We start from the raw sequence: 27667 nt of genomic DNA on the forward strand, positions 1-27667 counted from the left end.
CAAAGACAGAAAATAAAAGATGTTCTCACCTCAAAATCATCATCATCAACTTCACTGTAGTGTGTATGGTTGTCAGGATTATTAACTTTGTCCAACAGCTCAACTGCTAGAGATCTTGAAAGACCAGGCTGCCCTACAAAGCTATGCTAGAATTGCAGAAAAGAACAAGTTATAATATGCAACTGATATGTAACTTTCATTAATAAACATCCAATATAGAACATTACTGAATTTTGCCTGCTTTCTGGGGGCTTGAGTATTTTTTCAATGACTCCCTAATGGCTAGACTTCCTAAGCCCTCGCAAGTATGGAAACACCATGCTTTTGGCCACTTGTAAATTGGAAATGAAACTGAGTCAGATAAACAGTTACAGCTTAACTTCATTTTTTACATGAGTAGTTCAGTCAAGCTTAGGAAGGCAGAAGGAGATACATGAACAGATGCTGAATACAGCTGCTTTGTTGGGGTGACACGAAGGGTCAACGTCTACGCAGCTATATCTAAGAGGCTGACACCCCCACTTGCAGAAAGGATGAGGCTGAAGACAGAACATGAAGCAAATTTCTGTAATTATTCCTACCAAAAACTGTATAAAAAAAATCTTTGATACTGAACAAGTATCCTACAGTTGACCAGTGTGTCTCTCTTTCAGATTTTACTACCCATTGTAAGATCAGAGAAAGAAAATTGTTCTGGTTTGGTTTCCTATTTATCTGTTGCTCACTTTGAAGCAAGAGGTCTCTTACTGATATCACTAAATATTCCAAGTCACTTACAGAAAGGAGCCTGTCTGCTGTCGGTCTCTTCTTTGGATTTTTTGTAAGTGCTATTTTAACAAAATTATGGAATGTTGATGACCTTGAAGAAAAATGAGAGTTTATGTTTAATTTTTTAAGTAGATATTTTTGATTTTAACACAGTTACTAAACAGATTACAAAAGGGTGTACTAAATTAGAATGTTCAGAATGTCATCCAGGTACCTCATCACAGGTTTGAATAATTACATTTCCAAGTTAAAGCAGGAAACCCCCCATTCGATCCAAGGAACTTGCATGGAGAACATCATGGTACAGAAAATAAATCAAACTCGCATGGTGCTATTTCAACTTTTACCAGTTTCACTTGTTATGGAATTAGATATGAGAAATAAAAATTGTGAATTACGTATCCAGTAAACCGTCAAAATATAGGCAAACCTACAAATTTCACTGTTCTTGGCTACAGGCAGGAAAATAAAATACAAAGTTCTAGACAGAGACTCAACTTACTCTTTAAAATGCTTTGTTGCTATTCTCAGAACAACTTAGGTGACTGTGTGATATCACCTCTTTTTAGATCTGAATTATGACTTGATGTTGTAACTGGACCTACAATTTTTTCAAGCATTTTTCTCGCAATTGCATTTGTGTTACTATGCCCCTCTGGGGACAATATTAGTCCAAGTCTGCTTGCTTTCCAGTCACATTACAAAACACATTTCCTCTTCTAGTCTTAGCATCTGAAAAGGTGGCACTGGAGAAGTAAAGTGTGTTCGCTGGGCTTCACTGAGCAGTTTCAATACAGGAAACATGCACTTAGAAGTGTTTTCTCCCTTCCTCTAGCACACATCTGCCCACCCAAACACTTCAAGGTAAAAAGATTGTACAGCAGCATTATGAGCAAAAAGTCCTGCATATCAAAACTGTTTTGAGTCTCATAAATAAAATGCTAGTACAAAAGTGGCACAAAATCCTGCAGGCACTGGGAAGGTATCACAGGTTAAAGAAATCATGAAAGGATTAAATGATTACCTGTCCCACTGATAATGGCAAATGCCCTATAACAGGAATTAAAGGGAAAGGATAAAACCAATTTTTCTTCCTAGAACATACAAAGAGAACTGAATGAAGAAGGGAGATTTCATTTGCCCCTGGATCACTGGCAGGGATCAATTTACACAGGTAGGGCTGTCCTGTCCTGTACTGCTGGGTTTTTGTCACGTCAGAAAATGCCTGCTGCTGGACCTGAACCCTCTCGTTTGCTTCAGACACCCACAGAAAACCACTAGTTGCTTCTCCGTGAAACTTCCTGTAAGTGAAATTACCTCTCAGGTTCCCAAGTTTAAAACTAGCACACACTACTTGTCGCTGCCTCCTTCAATAATGATAGTGTTTTCACCTTATCTACAAAATATTGAGAACAAAGGAAAGAATTTAACCTACCATTTTGCTTTTTCCTTTAGCTTTGGCGGTTGAAAATTGCTTTTTGACATTAAAAACAAAGCCCTAAAAGTAAAGGAAGAATAATGTTCTTATATGGTAAAAAAAATAATTTAATTCCAGTATCGAAACACTTTAATACTTTACAGTAAGAACCACAGGGGTGAAACTGGATTATAGTCTATACTGCGTTAGAGGACAGACACGGTAAAGCTGTTGATTTTATCTTTAAATAAAATCTTATCGCCATGTATAATCCTGTTAAATGTAAAACTACAGCTTCTCTAGTGATTTACTACACGCGTTCTTAATCACACTGTTGTTGACACTACAAAGTAGGTTTGGGTTTTTTTTTTTTAATTAAAAGTTTCAATGATAATTTCAGTTCTAAATTTAAGTTTGTAGCTTCGGACCGATGTCAAAAACAGACACAGCTCACGCAGAAAGCAGATGTTTGATGAAGGAATCCTAGTGTGATTTTCTAGGTCTGAGCCACGGAGAAAGTTAAACTGCATCTACTGGGGCTGCACGGGACCCTGGAGATAAGCAAGCTCCCCAGCCAGCAGACCTCATCGGGTGAAGATCAAACATGGGTGGCTGAAGCTCTGCGAGTTCAATCGCCGTTATGCCAACCGCCCAGATATCGCAGAGCTGGTTATATCCACCGTTCTTTTCCACCGCTGCAACTTCTGGGGCCATCCTTTAAAAGCAAAGGCATCGTTCAACGAGAGCACCGGCCAATTCTGAACCAGTGCCCGCTCCCGGGAGGCACAAAGCTCTTCCCATAACCCTCGAGCAGAACCCCCCCAACGAGCGTAGCTCAGGGAAAAGCCTGATGCCCCCCTTCCCTCTCCCGGCATTACGGGAGCGGAGAAGCACACGGAGGTGACGTGCTTTGCCCAAGGTCACGGGCTGGGCAGCAGTGCTAGGAATAGAACCAGTCTCATGATTCCTGGTGAAACGCTTTAATGACCAGATAATCTTCCTGCCCTCAGTCCTCCTTCTCCAACAGGATAAAGAGGACAGCAAACAATTAAAAGCCATTGTCTGGATTAAGCCGTGCATACGAGTTCAGTCTATACCAAGAATACTGCCCTAGGCATCTCAGCTGCATCGCCGTAATGCCAGAAACCAACGGCAGCTAAATTTGCATATATAATCCAACTCAAGATTTACAGTGTTATATTTGCATATTAAATGTTGCCTTGTACAGACATTAATCAGTAGAGATGATTACCAGATAATTCAAAGTCTGTTTTTCTTCACAATTGTTTGTGCACAGAAATCAAAAAGACGTCGTTTAGTTTATTCACTAAACGTGTAAGAAGTTAGTGAGAAACGAAATGACCATTAGGCACCCAGAAAAAGGTGAGGATATTCTGCATTAATAAACTTGTGAGAAACAGCAATCCTGCCTCAAATATCAGGTAGCTTGTGTTACAGCAACAGATCAGCTACAATCAGTGCTTCCCAGACTTTTACCATTTGGGCATTTTACTTGGAAAAAAGGGAATTTATGCAATTGCTATGCATATTTAAAAATATGTGTATACTTCAGTATATGTATTTTAGAATTCTTGGCATAAATACGGACTTAGCTTTGCATACAGTCATAGCAATTAAAGTAGTTTATTACCAGTAAGGGGTACCAATAAATGATTTCCTCTTCGCAATGGTGGCTGTTATTTTTGCTGCTACACCAAAGTCAGCTGGAAAATAAAATGATCATAGATTTTAGAAATCTAGAAATTTTAGAAATTTAGAAATTTTAAGACCCCAATTCTACTCTAGGAAGTATCGTATTATGAAAGAACAATCATGTTTCTCATCCAAATTAAAACTTCATTAAGCTTCAACAGTTAAAGATTAATAACGAGATCAGCTAATGCCTTCTCTGACATGACTTCAAATTGGAAAGTTTAGTTTCTACACACAGCTCACTCATGATCCTGTTCCTTTCCAAGTTATTTTTCCATCTCACAGGACAGCAACCAAGCAACCTCACAAAATTTAGTGGATATTCAATTTAATATTCAAGAGGAAAAATAGCATCATGCTTTGGAAATGGTGCTATTTCTGTGTTACTTATGAAGGAACTACAGGGGGGCATCTGTTTTCATTTCTGGAGACTGTCTAGGGGACAATAATCCTTTGCTCTCAGAGCTGCAGATAATCAGGTGGTCTTGCAGAGCCAAAAATCATTTAAGTCCTTTTTATTTTTATTGCACTTGTAGTAGGATAGCTGGAGGATAAATGTGGGGAAATCTAACTAGCTTAGCAGGCAAAAGGAAGGCAACCGGTGCATGACCCAAGCTTAATGCAGGTAGTAAAATCTCCTATCGGTTTCAAGACTTTTTTTTTTTTTTTTTTTTCCCCTTTTTAAAAAAGCCGTACTTCCCTAGCACAGCACTCCTGGTTCACCACAGGGCAATAAACATGTTGAACCACACAGCTTTTCTGAAAAGCAGAGATGCAGCTAACGCACAACCGCCCCGATTCCAACACCGGACACAGTAAGATGATGAGCATCCCATCCCTTCTCCCGGGATGTCTGCTCCCCACCTCCTGCAGAGCCCTAACTACATGCAGACTTCTGTGAAGTGAGGCACCAGACAAGCAGATAGGGGATTTTGAAGGCAGCGCACTCAGATAACAAGAGATTCAGCCTGTTTGTGCTGCACTAAATGCAAAGTGTCACTGGAGGAAGCCAGTAATACAGATCTCTTCTGAGTTTTCATCTGTAGACCTCAGAGCGCTTGCAAAGTAAGAGTTTCCTCTTCTACACCCGTGTGAAAATGCCCAACGTCATACACCGGGGCTAGAGGCACAGCCAGGATCAGAGTCTGCTTTTCCACAAGCTGTCAGACTCAGGAGATGTGGCCTCACACAGAGGATCACTTGGAGGCTCTGAGGGAGAACTGCCATTCTGGCTAGGGGCAAACACGTTGATGTCTAGGTAACCCCAAGCTGGCAAATTCCAGGCAAACCTGGGAGGCTTCAAGGCTCGGCGGTTGAAAAAATAAAGTATCTGTAACTTCCTGATAGAATTAAAAACTTCTGATCTCATATGTACAGAAGCCCATGGATACACACTTTCTATCATCAACTGTTGCCCCAAATAAGAGTAAGAACATCCAACAGTGCAACACCAAAACATTCACAACACTGAGACCAGTATCTAAATAAAATTGACTGCAGCAATACAGGAGATCTGTTGTATTATGATTTATCATTTGTAGCAAGCTCAACTTTTGCTGTGCATGTGCTGTTCAACAGAAAACAAAGCCTTACAAAAGCTGTGTATTTTTCTTTGGAGGCATGGTTTCTATATTCTAGTTATTTTTTTGTCTTAATGGAATAAAGAAAAGAAAAGGCAACTTGCTAAATTGAAGTATGCCAGTTGGTGCTGTAGCTTTTAATTGATCACATGAAAATGTTTCCATTTGCTTTCTGTCTTATTATTACATTCAGGCAACTTACCCAATTTGACATCTCCATGGTCTGTTAGTAGAATATTTGCACCCTAAAACATAATAAATAGAAAATTAAAAATCTTTATTGGGAATATTTTTCTGCACTAGAAAGTTTAAGATAAGTTTCTCAAAGTTCCAAATTACCTTTATATCTCTATGCATTTTGCCCTTCATATGCAAATAAGCAAGACCCTGGAAATAAAAGGGACAACATGTCATTTTGCCATTTGTTAACATACTACAAAGCCAACCACATTTCATCAATTTAAATTACTCAATGTATTTTATTTGAAAGTAGAGAAATTTGAGATTTGCAGATAAGAGGTATGCTGGATTCTGTTCCTCATCTCTGCCAGCTCCAGTCAATACATGTGAAGACTTGTTCAAACCAGTCACGCTGTTAATTTTACATAGATACATGTGTACTTTCAAAACAAACCTCAGGACATATCATCCTCCCCCCTTTACTAAAATTAACTGTATTTTTGAAGTCCTGAAGGTTTCAACAAGCAGGTGTCTAGCCTTTAAGCTGCCCTTCCAGCAATACAAGTCCCTACAGTAAGAAGAGGTGAGGTGCAGGACTGCCAAGCAGATTAGTTCACAGGTCTACACCCCTGCCTCTGGCAGTGACCAGTTCAGGGCCTGCTTCAGGGAAAGGTGTGCAGCCCCTCTGGTTCTCTCACATAATTATCCATGGATACAAAGAGAGAGGGGAAAAAAAAGTTCTTTTAAAAACCAAGCTGCCAGCATCATCTTATCTTGCATTTCTACAGTTATTAGCAATTACAAAATGAAACATAATTTTAAGTCATCTGGTTGCAGTATTTTTCCTCTAAGAATTAATAGGATTGACAGCCGCAGATCAAGCAGGCAGTTTAAAATGTGCTGGTCATTAATAAGCTACTTACCCTCGCTCACTAGGTACTAGCTGTTATCTGCAACAAGATTCAAAAATCCGTCCCAAACAACTGCTGCACTGAATCACTGTATTAGAACAATGGATGAAAACAGCCCAGACAACATTGTGGTCACAGGCTGCAAAAACCTGTCCTCCACTGTGTCCCTGAAACCAACAGGGTCACCAAAGAAACAGGCGCAGGACTGAGATTTAGTATTTTGGTCCCGTAGCGAGAGCCACAGAAACGTCTGCTCTTGTGTAAACTCCTCTGCAAATTACAGCACAGAAGCAGCACTGCTCTGACAATGATTTTAAGCAAATATTTGCAGTGTATTACTGGAGTTTCTTGCTAATTTTTATTTATAATATGGAAATTAACAGATGAACCCTGGTTAATATGTTTCAGCTGGATTCCCAATGTTTACAAATGTAAGTGATGGTACTGCAGCTCTTTCTGAAATCATCTTCTGTATCTACCTTCTGTGCATGGAGCAAACACTTCACTGTACAATTGCAAAAGTACAGTACCTGTAAAGTTTCTCTGCATACATATGCGATTTGTAACTCTGACAGGGGTCCTGTTACTGAAAACAAAGATTAAGAAGTGTGTAAGTTTACAATATACAACACATAAGTAACATTGTGAAGCTCCAAAAAAATTGTATCTCCATACAAAATTTAAAGACCGATTTTACACGAACCGTATTTTACATCAAGCTGAGAAGAGGGTTTTGTTTGCATGTTTTACAGAAAGGCTTTCTGTAAAGAAACCAGCACAATAACCGAAGACAATACCCAGAGAGAAAAAACCTGTTTTGACAGAAATCTAATTATCATTTTACAAGTGACTATTAGTAATGTAATATCCTGTATTCTGAGGAAGGTAAAAAACAACAGAAGTGTCTTTTGCTGATTTTTTAATATTGGAAGTGGCAATGTTCTATACTCAGGGCCTATGAGACTTAGAATTCTTCAAAACTATTTGTACTAACTGGTGGAAAAATAAAGCAGAAAGAGCTCTGGTATTCGAAAACTCCATGTTATCATTTAAAGGCAGAGCAAGTCCCCAGACTGGTTTTCCAGCAACTCCAATAAATTATTCTACGGAATCAACAACTCTAGATGAAACCTCAGAGGGGAAAATAATAATAAAAGTGGCATGGTATCGCACAGTATCAGGAATAAAAGTAATTTTTACCCTTTAAAGATCAAATTTTGAGGTTTCTCAGTGAAAACTGCTTACTCACACCATGTACAGTCTCCATATCCAATCAGAACGATTTCTGGTTGTGAACTTTTTAGTTCTTTTTTTCCCACCCCTTCAGAAAGCAGATAACCGGCTTCTGCATACGGCTTTCAAAGCCATGGGCTGGGAGAAGCCAAGATGCAGGCGAGCTCCCAGTGAACAGCAACTGCAGTTACTGCAGAGCTCCCCACTGGAGTAACTCAAGCTCTTTGGGTCAGTCCCCTAAGCATTGTGGAGGAAAAGTAACTGTGATGATTGAAAAATAAAATCTTGTTCCGCTTAGAATGACAGGATATTAGCCCCAAATGACGGTCATCATATTTGAAAAGTGGTCTCAACAAAACGTGTTGACTGTAGCTAAAACCACCGTTCATGCGTAAGAAAAAACACGCAGTGTCCAGCCAGTACCAACCGTTCCCCCTTAGTTTGCTTATTGTTTATTTTTCTTCTTTGCAGAAAGCTTCCAAAAGGTATGAATGTTAAAAGAAGTTTCAAAGTACCATGGTAAATATCTTGGAGGGATCCCCCACCGCAGTATTCCATGCATATCCACAGCTTCTCACGGCTATCAAAAGAAAATTAAAACACAGGCATCAGAAGCTGATTGATCTGTATACAGAACAGAGTTAGTAATGATTATTTAAAATATTTGCTATTGGTCTTGGTAATTTGTCATTAAAAATACACATTCTGATGCACGACTAGCAGTTACTTGTTTTACATGTTATTAATAATCTCCATATAAATTCTCACCTATCAAAGTGAAAATTTTATCCCAAAGTCACTGAGAAGTCTTTAAATGTAATCAGAGCTAAAAGGTGCTGCTTTAACTCTGGCCTCCTAACTACAATAAAGAACATGCAGACGAAACACCTGAGTTTTATCTCCTATCAGCAAGATTACATTAGGTAACACACTAAACTTGCAGTTTCAGTCTTAAATTGAAATTACCTAATTGTATCTAAAAAACTCCTCATAATTTCCAAAAGGGGTACTGGAGATTTAGAAATTTAGCCATTTTGTCTCAGGCTAAGTCCATTTGGGCTGTACAGATTACTTTAAAAATACAGCCCTCCAAGAAATCTAAAGATGGAGACTCATAGAAAAAGACCAAACAGGCAAAGTGGTGATATATATTCCCACAGAGTCAACTGATAAATGGCAGAGTTCCACAGAAATGGAAAATATTCCTCAGCTTTCTGTATAACATTTAACGTGTGCACCTGAAGATGCAGCCAGCTGGCATCACCTTATTTCTGCCTCTCAGTACGTCTCATCATTACATCAGAATTATGAAAAATATTACCAGCAGCTCATTTCTAGTGTTTTGCTTTTACAACTCACTGGCTATACTTCCACAGAACACAAGACTACCATTAAATAAAATAACTAGAGCTGAATTGCTTTTAGATAAATAATGAACTTGTTTTTTATTAGAAGTGGTAAATGTTTAAAATCTGCCCCACAAGTGAGTAGGATTGGATATGTTGCAAGAGTCTCTAGGGGAAAAGTTTCCTTCTGTTCCTAGTGATAAAAATATTCCAGCATTTTGGCCAGCAGAGAAAACAAAGTATTAGTCACTTTTTTTTTTTTTTTTTTTTTTAAAGCCAACTGGGAACCAAAGGGAACTCGACCTAGAGAAGAACACTGAGAGAGAATATAAGTACTAAACCAGACTGAGCACTGTCTTAGGAAAGAATTAGGAGAAATGCAAGTATAAAAAGTGGTGTTTACCTGAGATAGCTCCCAAAATAGGCGACTATGTTGCAATGTTTGCATTCTTTAACCATATATATTTCTTGCTGTATCAATGAGAAATCGTCTCCTGTAAAACAGGAAGCAGCCAACAGTTACATCACACACAACTGAACATTCTAAGAGATCTGAAAGCGTGCACAGAACTCATAAAAACAAGCCACAGGCCTGGGTAATTGCTAAGCCCTCCATGAGGGCTTTGCAGCACGCCAGACTGTTCAGCAAGAGTTATCTACATACACCATCCTTTCAGTTTGCATTCTTCATTACATCCTCTGCACGAGGCACAAATATTTCTTGAAGGCCAACAGAGAAGGGCTGGCCTGGTGGCCTGAACACGATCCATCAGTTAAGACAGCTCAGCGCGCACCCAGAGCGCTCTGAAAAAGCAGCGGAGGGATCTCACGGAGGTTTGGGGGCACGTGAGAAAACTCTGGAGCAGCCCCCACAGAGCCAGCAGCCAGCCCCAGCTGGGGCTGAGGTCGCTTTACTGGGACGCGGTGCTCACAGCACAGGGGTCCCAGCAACAGAAGGAAAGATTGCTGCAAGTGAACTCCAGAGTCCCCTGCCTGAAACCAGAAAAGATCACATACCATGGGCTCTTTATTAAAAGTATTTCATTTCGAAACGACTCTGGTAGAGCATATGGCCTGCACGCCCACTCAGCCACCGCTGACTCAGAAGAGAAGCAGAGAGTCCTCAGCACTGACTGCCTTGTCATGAGTGTGTTTTTGGATGACAGCTACATAAGCACATTTGCACATCCTCAATATCCTTTGCAAAAAGAAATTTTACTGGAAAATATATCATGACCAGACTAGTATCCTGGCATGTTTTTGCCACTTTAATTGAAAAGGAAAGGTGTCACAGATTAAAAAAAATAATATATAATTTTTACAGATGCAATGAAGCAAACTAAAATATCTGAGAACTAGGAAAACCACTGGTATACTTTGCTTAAACCCCATCAAGAGAATTTCCAAACAGAGGAAGTTCTCCCCAGAATCTAGAGCTCAAACAGTGCAGCTCTGCCTCCCTGCAGCTCAGCGCTGGGGCTCCTCAGCGGCACGGACCAGCACTGACATATCAAACCACATCAGCACGGCCAGCCAGCCTCCCTCGGAAGAGCAACATTGCAAAGATCAGCCTATTTGGCCAGCCTAGACACGTGCCTGCTTTGTGAGCACATGTAAATATCTTTTGCCTGTTATTACCTTTATTCTTTTTCTTTGGCATTAACAAAACTGTAACAGCTTCAAAGATAAGACAGACTGTAATTTAGGTAAAGGTTTTAGACATTAGATAAAATGCTGCTCCAGACAGTAGGGTAGCTACCATGATCTCCCAAGGAAAAAGTTGCTTTGTATGTTTATTTTTGTTTAAATTTTCACTAGTAGAAGTTATCTCCTACTACTATCAAAGTAATGGATGTGCAACCCAGAAAACACGTATTGCTTTGTACAGCTCTCCTTCATTTACGTGGTTTTGACGAGTCCAAGAGGTCTCAAGCACCGCTGTAAATTCTCTTCGGATTCTTCATGTGTTTATTTAACAAGTAACGGTGCAGCTAATATTTTTAATAACTTCTTTAAAACCAGATGTTTTTATTTGCTGTGCTTTGAAGCCACTTCCCTGAGCAACGGTGTCACTCGCACCCATGGGACACGCAGCAGCCAGTACTGATGTACGGCCCCACGGCATTTACAAGCCCTTTGGAAACGCTGGCTCTCCACACATACACCAGTCCAGAGTAGATGTTTACAGATACAGCAAGTGCCAATTTGGTATAAATATTTCCAAACCATCACAGCCTTTATGTCCCAATGATTACTAGACTTTTACTTAAGAAAATAACCAGGAAATACAAAGGTAGGAGGGAACATACTTGTAGGAACACATCCCTGACTGATTTCACTAAATCCTCAAGGGCTTCTTGAAGTTGAGTTGTACGGAGAAACACTTCACTGGGGCAGGAAAACATTAGTAGAAGAGTTTCAAATGTCAAGAGTCTTTTTTTAAATGTAAGTAGTATTTTTTTAATAATGAAAAAAAGAAAAGGCAACACTATTTCCATAAATTTAACACAGGTTTCACGCTGTGCTTGCTTTATGGGTTACCTTTCAGCTACAACTTTGCTTAAATTCATGCATGCTGCCTATAAACGATTACTATGAACAAAGAATTTTGAGTCCAAATCAGATGGATTCATTCCTCCCATTTCTCTGACAAGCTTCCTAAGGGAAATTGTTGAACGCTCACTGACAACTAACTCTAGTATCTTAAAAGCACAGCAGTTTTTAAAGGAAGTCAAATCTAAGCAAGTTTGAAGGCAAAAGCCCCCCGGTCCACACCAGAGAAGGTACTGTCTGTCTCTAACCTTTCTAGCTGTTCATGAGTTCAGAGTATAAAATGCCAAATAGCCATGTCCTCTTAAACTGCCATCTTCGAAACAAAGAACCTCTGCTGTGTCAGAAGCGGCATTCCAGAACAGATGAATACTGTCACGTGTGAAAATCATGATCAAGAAGCATCTCGACAACAACAAAAACTCGCAGGCAGCAGCCGGAATTGTCCGTCGATAGCGCATCGATTGGGCTGCCTAGGGTGGAGCAACAGCAAAGTCAGTGCTAGGAACCGCGACTAATGGGGAAAAATTGAAGGAAATAAGGTGATTTGGGCTGGTAAAAGACTGACAGTAGAAAAGATAACAACCTTCACGTACATATCAGGGAAGGGGGGGAGAAGGGATAATCCATTCTCCAGTTTTATGATAGGACAATTAGCAATGGGCTTAAATTGCCTTAACCTACATTCCCTGTACACGAGAAGCTTTTCCCATTGGACTAACATCACAGCACTGAACTTGAAGGGATGGGAAGCTGTGAAATTTCCCACCAGTGAAAGAAAATGAAAAAACAAAACAAAACAAAACAAACCACTAAACAAGTACCCCTCAGGAGTGACTACAGGCCTGATCCTGCTTGTTGTAGAGGAAGACAGAGAGATGACCTCTTGATTTTCAATCAATAAATGAAGAATCTCTGGAAGAAATGGGGTCACCTACAGAAAGAGAGGAAAAAAAAAAAAAAAAAGAAAGAGGAAAGTGGGGTGCAGGATGAAAAGAGATAGGGACCTGATAGAAAAGCAGCAAACAGATGGAAAGAAGAGAAGTATCCATGAGAAAAGTTTGACTAAAATATGTAGAAAATGATTCTGAAAGATCAGACACAGAGATAGGAGAGAAGATGTATATCGTTCAAAGATGACAAGAATGAATTCAAAACAAAGGAATTCAGAGTTTCCAGGCAGCTGGAGTATTAATCTTGGCAAGAGACTCTGGAATAGGGCAAAAATTAAATATCCTTGGATAGCATGAAAAAAACGACAGTAAGACAAAGAATTTGTAGAAAATATTTCATCAAGAGGGAGACAGCAAGATAAAAAGAATCCGATCAAAGGTGACAATATATCCATACAAAGAGATTTTCATCTGTTTTAGTCATCAGAGATTGATTGATGCTAAATAACAGGGAATTGGAAAAATGTACTTTTTGTCCACTCACATGTTTGCAATTATGGGTTATGTGGCATGCTGAGCAAAAACATCGTTTAGGGAGCTGCTGTAAATCACACGAGCAGCGTGGTGAGTCACTGCAGCTTGCTACTATTATGTAATTTTACCTCTGCAGTGAGACACACAGGACACAACAGAGCGTTACAATGGAATATTCTCCTCCGATCACAGCTCGCAGTCGAGGCTGCTCTGCTTGGCACAACCAGCTGCTTGTTCTCCAGCACAGCTGGCAGGGAGGCGGCTGCTGAAACTTGTAGCCATATCATCGTGTGATGCGATCGGATCAGATTTCAGAAGCTAAGCAAAGTTAGGCCTGGTAAATTCAAAATAAATCCGTATTTAAACAGGAGATCATCGAGAAAACTGACAGCCCATTAACACTGGTGAATTACTCTATTTGCAGACATACTTCTCACCTACATGGAACTGGCACGTATAGATGTCCTGCCAAGTTATCCTAGATGGAGAGCATGTGTACTCTGGATCCACATACCCCACTCCTCAGCATGGGAAGGATGCGATGGCTCTAGTGCCTATCCCACAGCGCTATTAGCTCTTCTGAGTATCCCTGACCTTAATGGTTTTTAAGCAAGTTTACTCCTGGCCATATTTTCATACGCTCCACTGACGGCTTTGAGTGGTCCCATTCTGCAAAGAAGATGCAGGGTCACTTCTCGCAACTCCTCCGGGGTCAGCTCTGAATCCCTGTACTGTCTGAAAGGCTCCTCAGGGAAGAAATTCATAGTTACTGTTTCAAACTGGCTTATTCTGCATTACTTCAGTGCTGCATCACAGGGCTGATGGCGTGCGGGAACAGAGGGAGGGATGGGCAGGCAGCATCCAGGGCTTGCACGCAACTGGGAGGAGAGAACTGACGGCATTCAGAGACATGCACGGTGTCACCAAAGGGTGGGACAGAAGCACTTATTAAGAGGCCAGATCTTCAAGGTGCCAGCCCCAGCCTGCCAGCAGTCCTGCCCTGAGCTAGTGCCCTCAATATGCGGTCCTCACGGGCCCCGACACGCTCGATGGACACGCCAGGCTGCCTGGCAGGAGGTGCGACAGGCACTCCAAAGTTTACCCTCCAGGCCTCGCTAGAGAGCTTGACTGTAGATGCTCTGCAGACCTGGGATTTTTAACACTAATAATTAACATTTGTTATTTAGAAGTGAGATGCTGTTTAGCAACAGGACTGGGTGGATACTGCTGTATGGGATGCTCAAGGATGAAGAACAAGGTCACACCATCGCTGATGCGCCCAGACGCTCTTGCGATATTCGTACAACTTGCCCGAGAGAGACACTTGCCTCCCGAGTTAGCAGAAGTAACTATTGCCTCTGCAGGGACCATTCCTCAAAAGTTTTTTATTCCAACAACCTGAGTTCCCAAACAAGGAGAGAAAGCCCCACGGGAGTGACAACTTTGCAGAAACTGTTCACCCCAGTACACAAACTCCCCAGCCAAGCAACATCCACGTCATCAGCTCTTCCGCATTGACTTCCAGACATCCCCACGCTCACCAGTTCTCAATCACTCACTCCAAAACACTTTCCTGATCCTTGTGAGGGTTCAAACGCTGTTGATGAAAGGTGGGCTTTCCCACTATGCAGGCTTTTCCTAAGATTGGGAGTTTTGCTTCCAGGCTTTCCCCATTACCCTCATTAAGTTTAATTCCCAAGATATTTTCCAATCCCCACTTAGATAGCTTGACATACAATATGACTGACAGGATGCAAGGCATTACTGTAGCATCCTAACCTGCAGCTCTGACACATACAAAACTCCTGCTTTCTTCATCACCCTGCAGACCTACATTGCTCTTTACCAACCATTTTGAAAACTGAAAACAATCCTTTTAAAAGTTTCATATCTTTAAGAAGGGGAATAATTTAAACTGTATTCAAGCATCTGAGCTGTTTTATCCATACTTCTTTTCTCAGGGTTCAAGGAAACTTGCAGTCTGACAGAAAGAATTTAAATTTCCCAAACTTGAAGCTCAGAAACTTGATTCCAAGCAGGAAACAGCTATTTGGAAACAATGATGTTTCCACCAGCAAATTTTACTGCCAGCCATCTAGCTGCACACTGCTAACCACTGATGGTACTGATTATCTCTCCACTGATATAAAATATTACTGATGGAGATGTGCTGCCACAGCAGCACGAGCTCTGCTGTAAGCGGCATACAAGTGTTTGGAGTGACTGCTCTGACACCAGAAACAATTTCTTTTCTGCCCTGCTTGGATCCTAGTCATGCGCAGCAATATCAACGTACAATCTATATTCCTATTCCTTAACACTTTCATTTCTTTTCCTCTCTTCTTGCCTTATCTACTTACTGTTGTACATCTCAGCCTTTCATGATCCCATCTTTACCTTCCCTTCTCACCACTGCCATCTCACCACTGCTATTTTTCTTCATTTATTTTGTCAAATCATGTGTCCTCCTAATTCAGTCCTTCACAACCTTCCTTCACCCCAAGTGTCACACTCTGCATTACCTTCCACCTAAACTGTGCGATGTTTCAGCTTCCCTCCTACTCCTTCCCTCATCACAATGCCTTCTGCTGACCTTCTTCAACCAAGAAACTCTGTGTTGCAAGTGAAAGCTTACACTACATGGAAACATGAGCTCACCCGTTCTGGATACATACATTTCTGAAAGAATAGTAGATTATAAATGCATTATAAGTATGAAAAGTATTATTAGGCCAGCTTTCAAGAAGTTAAATATAATTAAAATGCTGGACACTCTACATTAGAGGACCACATTGTCTCTGTTTTGCTTTGTGTACGCTCCAAAGGCAGGCTGAGCAGCTGTGTGAGCCCACAGCAGTACCACTCCAGACATGGCACGGCACAGCCAGGCGACGTCCACGCTTTAATGGCTCTGGCACACATGGAAACTCAGGCGTTCAGCTCTAAGTAACACCTAGACAGATGCAACAGTGGTGTAATGAGCAGCACACCCATCTCTCCCAGGAAAACGGGTGCCGGTGTCCCCTGGGGTTACAGTGATGCCAGCCCAATGCCCCAGGAGGTGACAGCCAGCCAAGGTGCACAGGAATCCAAAGTGAGGGCTTCTGGTAGTGCCTGACCAGCCACTCCTCAGCGCGTAAAGCCCGTGTCTATTTAAACTGTCATGTACAAGGGACACGAACCCAAGCCCAACAAGGTTACACACCACAAGGCTGTGAAGGTGTAATTGGTACTGAGAAGTTATTTTCATATTTCTGCAACTCCAAGTGCTGCCAACAATGGTTCAACCCCTGCAGGCTTAGTTTAAATAAGCCTCAGGCTTGTTCTTCTCCATAGCTCATATCACCTCTAGGGAATTTATTACACAGACAATAAGGCTGCATTGCAGCAATGCCCTTCCTTCAGTCCCCAAAATGCCCTGGACTGACAGTGCAGCTCCACTGCGCCGCAGTCGTGGTCCAGAGGGGACAGACCCCCATCACAGCCTGGCTCAGCCCCTCGGCTGTGTTCCTGTGTGGAATATGAACCTCCACATCTGAACTGTGAGATACAAAACAAAATGTCACAAACCAGACTTGGCTTTGAATTTACTGAGCCTAATACTGCAGACCTCTGGATGACTATTTGCCTTCGTACAAAAATCCTTGAACAGTTCCACCTCCAGCTTAAGGTCCAACCTGAAAGAGGTAACTGGCTGCTTCTGGCCTTTACAAGTACCTCAGATGGAAAAAACAAACATTGGACAAAACTAAAACCAGCAATGAGATTCTTCTGTAACCCTGCAAAAGGTACAGAGCATGACAGATTACTGCCAGACCTCAAGTGTCAAAGGTCTCCAAGGGTGCTATTTATCATTACAGCAGTATTTAAAATGGACATTAGCATATTTTAATATATGCTGTTTATTACATTTTCCCAGGGCAAAAGTTCTGTGGCAGAAAACTACACTGGCAAATAGTTACCTCTTTGTATTGACTCCCCTCTCGATTCATCTGCTAAACCCATAGAAGGAAGTGGCTTTAGTGTTTCAGATGGTTTTGGCTTCTATGCTGCTGAGTACAGTTGGATTAGTTTCTGAAATAGAATTGGCTCCCAAATTATTTGAAGCATTTGTACTCAGTGAATGCTGGGAAATGTCATTAGCGTGCCATAATACTTTTGCCTAATGCTCTCCAAAGCCTATGCCAAAAAAAAGTGAAAAACACTGTCTATTTTGATTCTAGCAGCACAGCTTAAGTAACTGTGGTAGTAGATCTAGCGTACTGCCCCAAAATTCAAATAAATTAATGACAGTAACCTTCTCAGCAGAGAGTTTATTTCCTTTGTCTGGAGAAGAGACAAAAGAATATAATAGCAGATGAAATAAAACACGTATTTGTGTTGGGGTCTTGGCTGTGAGTTGAAGTCTCTTTGCCTACCAACTCACTCACTACCTGCAGTAGATGAGGCCGTAACACGAGCAAACCACAGATCATCCCTGCCCGCCATGTCAGCAGTTTTGCTCGGTCTCCCAAAACACTGCCATCTTATTGTGTGCTGTTTCTTGCAGCTTTAATTCAACACATTCCTTACCTCCTCTGGGCACTCTTTGCTTCAGAGCCTTTTGTCTTCTGCTTCCAATTCCCCCGTCCATGTACTAATCAACTGTTGAGTTTGGAGCTCTTATTTTTCCATCTGCTAATTAACTCCCATCTATGAGCCACCTCCTCCTCCTCTCCAGAAGATGCCGTATATAACTCACAAGCCTATTTCTCTGGTGTCTAGCTTATGAAATTTATTACCAATCTTTTTCTAGATATGCTCCACTGTCTGACGGGAGCTCATGCTAGCGCTCGGAGGGGCTGCCCTCCCCAGGGGACCACCACAGCTAGCTGCAACAGCTTCTGATGGTGGCCTGGTCCTGGAATTGATCGTGTACAGTCCTACAGAGCTATTCAAAACACTTAAAATTAGTCAGAACGGTGAAGCGGGACCGATTAAAAAAATTTTTTTTCAATTCTGGAAGATTTTGAACAATCGTGTCCTGTCTTCCTGCAAAGATAGTATGCTTCCGCACAGTCCAGCCACCCTGCAGAGGCAGTAGACATCCCAGAGAACTAAAAATAAATAAATAAGTAAACAAATGCTGTGAACCCTCCTTAAAAAAAAAAAAGTCTCCAACGAGATCTCTGTCAAGAGGCTGTGGGTGTACATGTTATGGATGGAGATCAGGTTGGCAATGTTTAAAAGAAGATGCATTAAAAAAAAAAAACAAAACAAAACACAACAAACAAACAAACTAGAAGAAATCACTTCCCTGTGGCAAGTCAGACCAACAATATAATGAAACATAACTTATAAGATATGGTCGTCAGTGCTAATTAAAACACGGTCCTCAGTAGTGGTGACTTTGGGCCAAAGACTTGCACTTTTCACTGTAGTGCTTAAGCATCACGAAGCAAAGGCAGAGGCTGCTTGGCCTCCGATGGTTCCTGCTCTTCCCTCAGCTCTAACAGCAGAGGATTCAGCCTCTGCTTCAGTTCACTTTTCAAAGCAGTTCTTCAAATTCACAATAAAACCAGAGCTACTCCACTTGGATCAGGCGCAACGACAGAAACGCTCGAAGAAGCCTCCCACTACATTAGCAATAGGTTAAACACCATTCTTTTTCTGCCATTAAAGCATTGCTCTGCCCCATCGTAGACCTGCTGGGAAATAAATTCAGCGGTGGTTAGCTCTCCCCAGCACCACTGCCCCAAACACTGGCCACAGCATTTCACACGCTGCCGAGTAGGGGCTGAGGGATCCCCGCTGTGGTTTCCACTGCATTTAACACTGCCTAATTAGTCTTATCGCTGTAATCCACGCACATAAAAGCAGCCCTGGTTCGCTAACGAAAGGTTAGTAGTCACAGTCACCCAAAGGCAGTGGTTTTAGCTTCTCCCCTGAGGCTCCCCAAGTGTCTTCTACCTTCAGCCTTCAAAACCATCTCTCTAGCTGTACAGTGGAGTGGATTGCAGAACCAATCAGAATTAAAAATTAACCCTGGATGCATCAGCTACAGGGCCCTTCAGTCCTGCATCCTGTCTCCAACAGAGGATGCCAAGGAAGGATTTAGCAACAGACCACACAGGGATGCTTTCCCCCAAACACCCTCCCCACCCCCAGAGATTTACGGCTCAGAAAAACCTCTCAGTCACAGATGGGGTCTTTGTATTTAACAGTCTTTCATGTATTTTTCTCTCACATAAGTCTGTACAGTTGCTTTTTGCACTTATGTAAACACAACTTAATACAATGAGGAGTTTCACAGATCTTGCAGAGAGAAACCACACTTCCTTGTTGCTTAGAGCCTGCCATCCGCTCGCTGCACCTGCTGGCGGCTCAGTCCCCTCATCTGCTTTCACCTAAATACACCCCCTGGTTCACGGGATGCAGAAGCACGGGGATGGGGTGAAGCACACAAGGCCAAGAGCACTATCCTGCCTACTGCTGTGTACCACCTTTCAGTTCATAAACAAGAGGAAAACCCACGCTGTGCACCGTATCAAATAATCACAGGGCAATAAATAGGCAGTTCCGCTCCAAAGAGGTTACCACCTAACGAGATCAAAGAGCTGAGGACTGAAAGGACCACTGAAGGAGTCAAAATGGCTTGCAGAGGTCACGCTGGTGGGAGTTAAGGCCATACCCACAGTTTTGCCCACTGACTACCACTCTCTAGGTCATACAGTCATTAATTCTGGTGCAAGTAGGCAGGTTCAGACATTCAAGACATTTATGTAATAGGCATTGTGCCACAGCTGCTGACATCTGAACTATGTTGTGTGCACGAAGCTGGATTGGCAGAAGACCTTGCTGACTCTAGAAGATGAGAGCTGCAACAGAAGCAGTGGTACCAGCACCATGGCCTGGCTGCACTTCGTGTGTTTCCTGCACTGGTGCTTCAGTGAAAATTTCAAGAAAGAAGGAAAAGAAAAGCTACAGAATCAAGCTGAGCCTTTCTTTTCATTTATTCACTGGAATTTTTCAGATTTTTCCAACTGAAAAAGATGTTCAGATTTCAGTAACTTGTAACTGTTGGGAAAATAAATAAATAAATAAATAAGTCACTTGGAAATGATCAGCTAGGGTCACGGGAAATCTTACATCAAGCAGTCTGGAGGATAGCATACTTTTCTTGGATGTGGGAGACCCCAATTTTTCTGTGATCACTTTACAAAAGAGACGAGCCATCATCCTGAACACCAGGTAACAGAATGACTCTCATGTGCTGTCTAAATCAATTCACGTTTAATTTATACTAAAAACAACAACAACAAAAATATATGAACAGTTTCAGCAGAAATCCTTATAACCACCTTGGAATGCCTTACAGGTCAGTATGGAAACCAACACCCCATGAGGAAGGAGATGCAACTCCTGGTCTGCATTGTAAATAAGCCAAAGATGGGTCTGAACTCCTCTTCCCCTATATTCTCTAACCATGCAATAGATGGGGACTCCCACTGCCTTCCTCTCCCACCTTATAACCCACACTTCAGTCTCCCTGATAATCTAGCTCAAGAGGAAGAAAACACGTGGTGGGGTGAAGCCACCAAAGCACTCAATTTTAGAAACATTCCCAGCCATTTTCCCCCACACCCCATTTTTATTTTGGTAAAAACTACTCTGGTGAGTTAACTCAAATTCATGCATAGTTGCTTGACCATTTCAAAATGGCTAAAATAGCAACAAAAAATAAAATGGAGAGATTCCATGCAAGATTACCTTAACAAACATTAAGGATTTTTTGGAAGACAAAAAACCCAACTGTAAAGACATTATCACTCTTCCCTCGAAGTTTTCATCTAGGATTTCACAACCAAGAAATATGAGGTGAGGCACGGCATTAAGCATTGATCTTCCTGTCAAAGGTTTGAAATTATTCAAGGGTAACTGACATGATGGAAAAATTTAGCTGGCCTACAAGTCAGCTAGACAATACTAAACTTCTATGAAAAATGAACATACTGCTATTTAAAAACAAGTCTTCTCTGAATCTTTGTTCATAGGACTACAATAAAAATTTTAAAACGTTTGGTTTCAAAGACTGACTCTCCAATCACTATATATACCACTGGTCATAGAGAGGAGCTGGTCAGATTTCTTGTGTAAGCATCATAGAATTCAAAAAGTTCTGCTAGCCCGGATTTAACAGAAAGCTGGAAGAACTACAAACTACAGCAGCAGGATGGGCAGAGCCATCTCTCAGGGCTCAGCTCCTCAGGGATGCACATGTGGAAAGACCAGGAGGAGAGAGGGCAGCCTTTCCACTTATCAAGAACTTAACTGACATTAGCAAACCCTTTGCTGAAGAACCCACGACCAAGTGACTGAACAGAACCAAGCAATGACAAGCAAATGAGACAACGTATTTTCCTAAGCAAGGAAGAAGATAGCACGTCCACCTCAATTGCTAGTAACGTACTGACACTGTGAGCTCCCCAAAATGACAGTCTTTTTAACATATACAGTCATGAATAGACACTGGTGTTCAGGGACTGGAGACATTTCAGTGCTGGTCATCAAAACCTCAAATCACAGGACACAGGTTGGCAGGGACCTCTAGAGGTCTCTGGTCCAGCCTCCTGCTCCAAGCAGGGCTAACCACAGAGTCAGGTTACATTGCTGAAGGATTTGCCCAGTCAACTTCAGAAAATCTTCAAGGACTGAGATCCTACCACCTCCCTGGGCCCTGCCCCAGAGCACAAACACCATCCTCATGAAAACTTTTCCCCACATCCAGCTGGATCCGCCCTTGGTGCAGATTGTGCCGGCTGGTTCTCGCCCCTTCGCTGGGCACTCCTGACGAGAGCCTGGCTCCAGCTCCTCTGCCAGTCTGCCGTGGAGGATGGTGGTTAGATACCTCTTCAGCCTTCTCGTCCCCAAACTAAAAAACACTCAGTTCTGCCAGACTGTCATGTGTCTTTCCAGGTTCTCCTACATCTTCCCTGCCTAAAGAGCCTGTATTTATTCCCTGCAGCACTCCAACCATGGAAGTTACCTCACTGTGTCTCCATAAATCCTACTACTTTCTTCATTGTCCCTTAATTGCTTCATAGGCTACAGGTGTCAGTCCACATTGCCAGGAGGAGCCTCCCTCAGCCCCTGTCCCAGAGCATCAGGACCCTGAGCAGACACAGCACAGCAGTTCAGGCAAACCACAACCCCAAAGAGACCTAACATGGCAGAGAGACACAGAACAGGACTATGCCAAGGAGAGATTTGAATGGTATGCCAGCAACCAAGTCATGAGAGATTACTTCTTCAAACAAATACAAGGTTCTCAGGTGGAACTAAGTTATGACTGAGGAGATAAAAAGATCCACTCCTCATTTCCACTCAGGACACAACTTCTGATTTCAATTCTCTATGCAGAACTCAGATTAGGCTTCAGCTCAGCAAATCTCTCAGGCAGAAAGTGAGATTCTCCTTATCTTCTACTTTTAGGAGGAGTGGCAGAAAATGCATGGAGAAATGATAGTATGAGCCATCTTCCTCCCTCAGCACAGGATAGAAAAAAGGAGACACGTTAAAAAGCACAGGGCTCTGTTTTCCCCAGTGCACCTTTGGTGGGCATTAGCATCATTGCCTGGTCCTTTCCCCCTTTCAATTCATACAGCCTCCCAGCTCCCTACTGTCTCACAACTCACAATTTACTATCTGTCCTAAATCTTATCTTTGTGCTAACAACACATTGTAACTGCAACATCTTTTTATGCAACAATCGATAAAGCAGATAAGAACAAACAAGGAAATAGTGAGCAGGTACATCCTGCAGTGCTTCCTGTCATCTAACTGCTGAAACTACAAAAACCCCAAACACTTCTTTTGTCTGGAGCTTCACAGCTATGTGAAAATAAACATATGGAAAAAATGAAAATGCAATTCAAAAATACAGAAAAGAATGTAAAACTTACCAGGCTCTAACTTGATTATTTTTACAGCAGCCAGTTCTCCTGTATGAAGATTTCTAGCCTGAAATAAGAGAGTTAAGACATATTTAATTATACTGCAAAGGCATTTCCCACAGTCTTACAAACTGAAAAGATATGCTATGATGTCATGTGTTACAGATATGGCACAATGCAATTAGCTAGGAGCAACCTGAGTGAGGATTATCTGGTTCTGGTATTAGCACAGCATCAACCTAGCTGGACTTGTGAAGTGTTACTGGCAGTTCCTTTCAAGACTTTAAAAAAACCCAGCTATCTGCCAGCAAATGAGAGTTCATGCCTCTCAAACCATTTTTAAGGGTTGTTGAAACTGAGAAGTTTCTGCCATTCGTGCTCGCTCAGGTGATAGAAGAGCACCATGCTGTGACACGGACTGTCAGAGCATGGAGCACAGTGCTCAACCACTCACCTCACTGTGCTAAACCTCAGCGCGCTCTGAAAGAGGGACTGATGGGTGGAGGGGCAGGGAGCAGCTCTGCAGATGCGGCACAGATTAGTCACAGCTCCCTGCAAACAACTTAACTCTGAAAAAAACCCTCCTTCCTGCAGACCCTGACAGAGGCAAGTGGTCCCCACGACCCTCAAGAAAAAGAAGGGGTAGGGAGCTCCAATTAAGCCTTTATGGATCTGTTCTCTGGTACAAACTCCACACTGAGAATTCAGTGCCGGAGGAAAACGGTACAGGAACCTCAGAGAAAGTTTTAAGAGGGGATTTCATTATTGCTTTTAACTCTAGTAAAATGAGCTCTAAATTACTTGAGCACCATCACTAAACTATATTATTTTTGACACACAACCTGATTCAATTAGGCACTGTGGCATTCCCCCTTTGCTGATCATCCAAAAGTTACAGGAGTCTAAACCAAATTGTGTCATTCTTACCCTAACAAACATGCAGCATCTTCTGAATGTAGGAAATCTAGTTAAGAGGTAGGTTATAGAAAATTGAAGGAAAACTGGGTTAGGTGAAATCGATTTGGGTAGTTACTTACGATGAGGATGCAAAGCAAATTTGCCCCCGTGGACTGAACTGAAGGAAGCTACTACAGAACAAAACACTATGTCTTATTTTAACAACATGTAAAGCAAGAACTTGAAAGATGAACCCCTCAGTTTTGTCAACACTTAGTCAAGCTTCCAAATCAGGAAAGGCTTCCCAGCCAGGAAAAAAAACAAACCAACCAACAATAACTGGCCTCGCAAAGTCCTGCAGTGCTCAGCCAAGAGACTGGTGTCAAAATGCATGCCAAGGACACAAAGATGACTCAAGTGAAGTCAAAGAGAACCTGAACAACTGTACAACAGAACCAAACATCTGAAGCCAACAGACCAAATCACTGAACACAGAAACGATAGCTATCTGCTAACCACAAAGGAAACCTTTACCACTTCTTAAAGTACCTTCCTGCCAGAGGTGTTTTTAGACCACAGCAGAATGAATCATTGGTATCCTTCAACATGCAGAAGAAGAATGCACCCAAGCATGGACAAAGGATTAAGACCTCTCTGGTACTGTTACACCTAACGATACCATTATGAAACACAGATGCACACACTCTATCTTGGTGAAGCCAGGGAACATCAACTATCCACACTTCTCTCCACAAGCAGCGAAGCTGTTCCGATAAAGGAGACTGCACGGTCTCCAGAAGATCAGCTTCATTCTTGAAGTACAAAAAGGATTGTATTCCTTACAGATACTCCTTTTCCATCTAAGCAATAACTGCCACTGCTACTGTTATGCTGAAGCCTGAAGGAATGGATGTAGTCTGCCAAAGGTCTTTGGTACGCAGACTGCTTGGCAGGGACTGGAAGGTTCAGGCTGGAGGAGATCACTGCAATTACTGGCTCTCAGCTCTCACACGCGACAGGCCACACAGTTCCACCAAATTGTGTCCTGCTGCTATCCAATATTACCATTAAGTTTTTGCATATAATCTATAGCCTGGATATGGACTATTTTGGGTTTCAACCGTCCAACTCCGCCTGCTGGAACAGTAAGCTCTCCACCGGGTTGGTATTTATGAACTAAACACATCGAGTTATCTGAGCCGCTCGCCCTAAGACTGGTTTTCTGGTCCTACAGTTTAATCTTCCAACCAGACATATTCTCAAGTTGATGACACCAGGACCACACATGCTACTTAACTCTTACAGTGCCAGCATCAAAGGCAAAAATGCTAAGTATTCCCTGATCCTCAATATCCTTGTTTGGATGCTCACAGATCCAGGAACTGTATTAGATCTTCAGTCTAGACAGTCGTACTGCAAGCATGCAGCAAATTGCCCAAACTGCTTCCCAAGAGACATCACCTGCCCGCAAGGGTGACTGATGGCTTTTGTTCCTTCAGCTTGGATTGCACCAGCTTTACATGGGTACACACATCTGCTGTCACTCTTGTTTCCTAATCTTTTCTCTTTCACATCTTTCTGTCAGCTGAAAACTTGATCAATAATGAATTACTGTTATCTTGCAGATCATTAAAAATGTAAGAAGGTGAGGGATAAAACCTGGTTCTCCATGGTACGCTACCTGGATATGAAAACTGTTAACCAACATGTCTCAAAATGATTTGAGGAATCCTTAGTTAAAGAAATTCTCAACTAATTTCCTATGGGTGACTGCAGTTTGCATTGTTCTACTTTTTTAAAAAAGATTGCATATTATCAGGGAAGTTACTGGCAGGAATGCATTATATCAACACTGCTTTGTGGCTCAAACCTGAAATTTCACTACAAAGCATATTTGACAAAAATATAACTTCTCCATAATTTCCCTGATGCAAAGAATTAGTTAAAGATCTATCAATTTGTCTTACTGATATACTTCACTGGAGGGGTGGAAATCAAAGTAAAGCTAAGAAATTATAGTTCTCATAGTCATGTTATTTACATTTTAAAAACCCAACAGCAATATATCTGCCTCCTTCCTGTCCTCTGAAATTTCCTCAGTATTTCAAGTCTTAATTCTAAATTAGCTGAAACCAGAGGCCAGGGGAGCCGTTCTCTCCTGCACACCAAGTAATCCAGACCTGCCAATTAACAAGTACAGCTGCTGTTCAGTATCTCATGAATTATTATTGACATAGCAAGTTACCATTTCTCTGCATTTATTACATAAAGAAGACATATATGTCATGAACTTTGATGATCTCTTCTGAATTCTAATATTTCAGTCTAATGGAAGATAAAACCTGTTAGATTTCTTACTGTCTTCAATTCTGCTGGCCTTGATTCCTTCAGTATGTAAGGAAGTCTCCTAAGAACTCATCTTGACACTAAAGGCTAGAAGACTGAAGCTCAGCGTTTGCACAGCTCCCTCCTGCGCCGGAGCCCACATCCCCATCAGCAGCGTGGTCCGGTTCCCACATGACAGAAGTGGAGCCTGACTTCCCCGACAGATCAGGGGACTCGGTGTAAGACTTTCCCTGAGAGGAAGACAGAGCTTTTGCTATCTGTTAGCGTTGATCTTAATTTTATTTAACGAGACTCAAAATGGAAAATTATGTTCCACATTACTTGAAATGAAAATTAAAACTATAAGACTTTGGCAGAAGGACTGCAAAGCTACAAGAGAACTTGACCTACATAAGAATGGGACCAGAACAAGAGTGTATTTGAATGAGGTGAGCCACACAATCAAATTTATTTTGCTCAATGTCATAGACAGAGTATATTTACTGAGACAGAAAAGCTAGGTAGTAGTCTTTTTGTTACTTCTTCTTCAGCTGTCCTACAACCTGCTACAGGATGTGTGACAGCATCCCACTGAGCATAGCTCTTCCAGAATATTTTAGCAGCTAAGTACTAATACTACAAAACATCACAGACAGTCTGTGTTCAAAATAAAAGTACTCCTCTTTTTCTGAATATCCCATTGCATAGTTGAAGTGACCTATGAGACTACATGTCACTAGTTTAATGTGACAGCACAATAATCATTACACTTTTTTCCCCAGCATATGTCAGCATCAGCCAACACAACCCAGATTCCCTCAAGCATACACACAGCTGTACCGGAGCAGATTAAAGGTTCTTTTAAACCCATAGTCCTGTCTCAAACAGCGAATGCTTCAGGAAATGTTTAAGAGCTGGTGACAATTTATTGATGCACTCTCCCAGCAATCGAATGGGGATCTGCATGGCTCCTGCTGCAACTGGAGCCTGCGTTAGGCTGTCAGTCCAGGAGCAACACGTGTTTTACTAACCTAGTCACGTTGTCAGTGGCGTGTCCCAACGCCACACTCAAAAATGAGAGGTGTGCTATCAGTAGGACTGGGTTTTGGGGGAGTTGGGAGAGTTTTATGGTATTACACACAAAAAAAATCATTGGGTTTTCCCACAAAGACTTAACTTTCTTCTCAGAACTGCATCAAAAAGCTGTTGTGGGAGAGTGGAACCCAACGTGACACCCATGGCAATCCCTGTGTACGATGCTTTCCACCTCACCCCCAAACAATGCACAGGAGAAAACACATTGTGGGTAGGACATTTTCTGTAGCTAATGACCAGAAGTAACACAGAAAGCCAGTTTCAGAACCAGTTACACACCCTGCAGTTTCGTT

At 41.9% G+C, this 27667-nt stretch overlaps 1 protein-coding gene across 4 annotated transcripts in view; it reads right to left on the reverse strand.

Moving 5' to 3' along the window:
* MAP4K5 (mitogen-activated protein kinase kinase kinase kinase 5) overlaps positions 1 to 27667 on the reverse strand; it is a 71931-nt gene that overhangs the window by 25970 nt on the left and 18294 nt on the right. For all 4 annotated transcript variants that reach the window (XM_042799035.1, XM_042799037.1, XM_042799036.1 and 1 more), the window contains exons 3-13: positions 23067 to 23124; positions 9552 to 9642; positions 8318 to 8382; positions 7100 to 7155; positions 5818 to 5865; positions 5681 to 5723; positions 3837 to 3909; positions 2769 to 2900; positions 2204 to 2266; positions 778 to 859; positions 30 to 146 (exon numbers count right to left, since the gene is read on the reverse strand). In XM_042799035.1, the coding sequence (XP_042654969.1) occupies positions 30 to 146; positions 778 to 859; positions 2204 to 2266; positions 2769 to 2900; positions 3837 to 3909; positions 5681 to 5723; positions 5818 to 5865; positions 7100 to 7155; positions 8318 to 8382; positions 9552 to 9642; positions 23067 to 23124 (828 nt within the window). The remainder of the gene's footprint in view (positions 1 to 29; positions 147 to 777; positions 860 to 2203; positions 2267 to 2768; positions 2901 to 3836; positions 3910 to 5680; positions 5724 to 5817; positions 5866 to 7099; positions 7156 to 8317; positions 8383 to 9551; positions 9643 to 23066; positions 23125 to 27667) is intronic.

The sequence above is a fragment of the Tyto alba genome, unplaced genomic scaffold, assembly GCF_018691265.1.
Source record: "Tyto alba isolate M040663 unplaced genomic scaffold, T.alba_DEE_v4.0 Super-Scaffold_29, whole genome shotgun sequence".
NCBI lineage: Eukaryota > Metazoa > Chordata > Aves > Strigiformes > Tytonidae > Tyto > Tyto alba.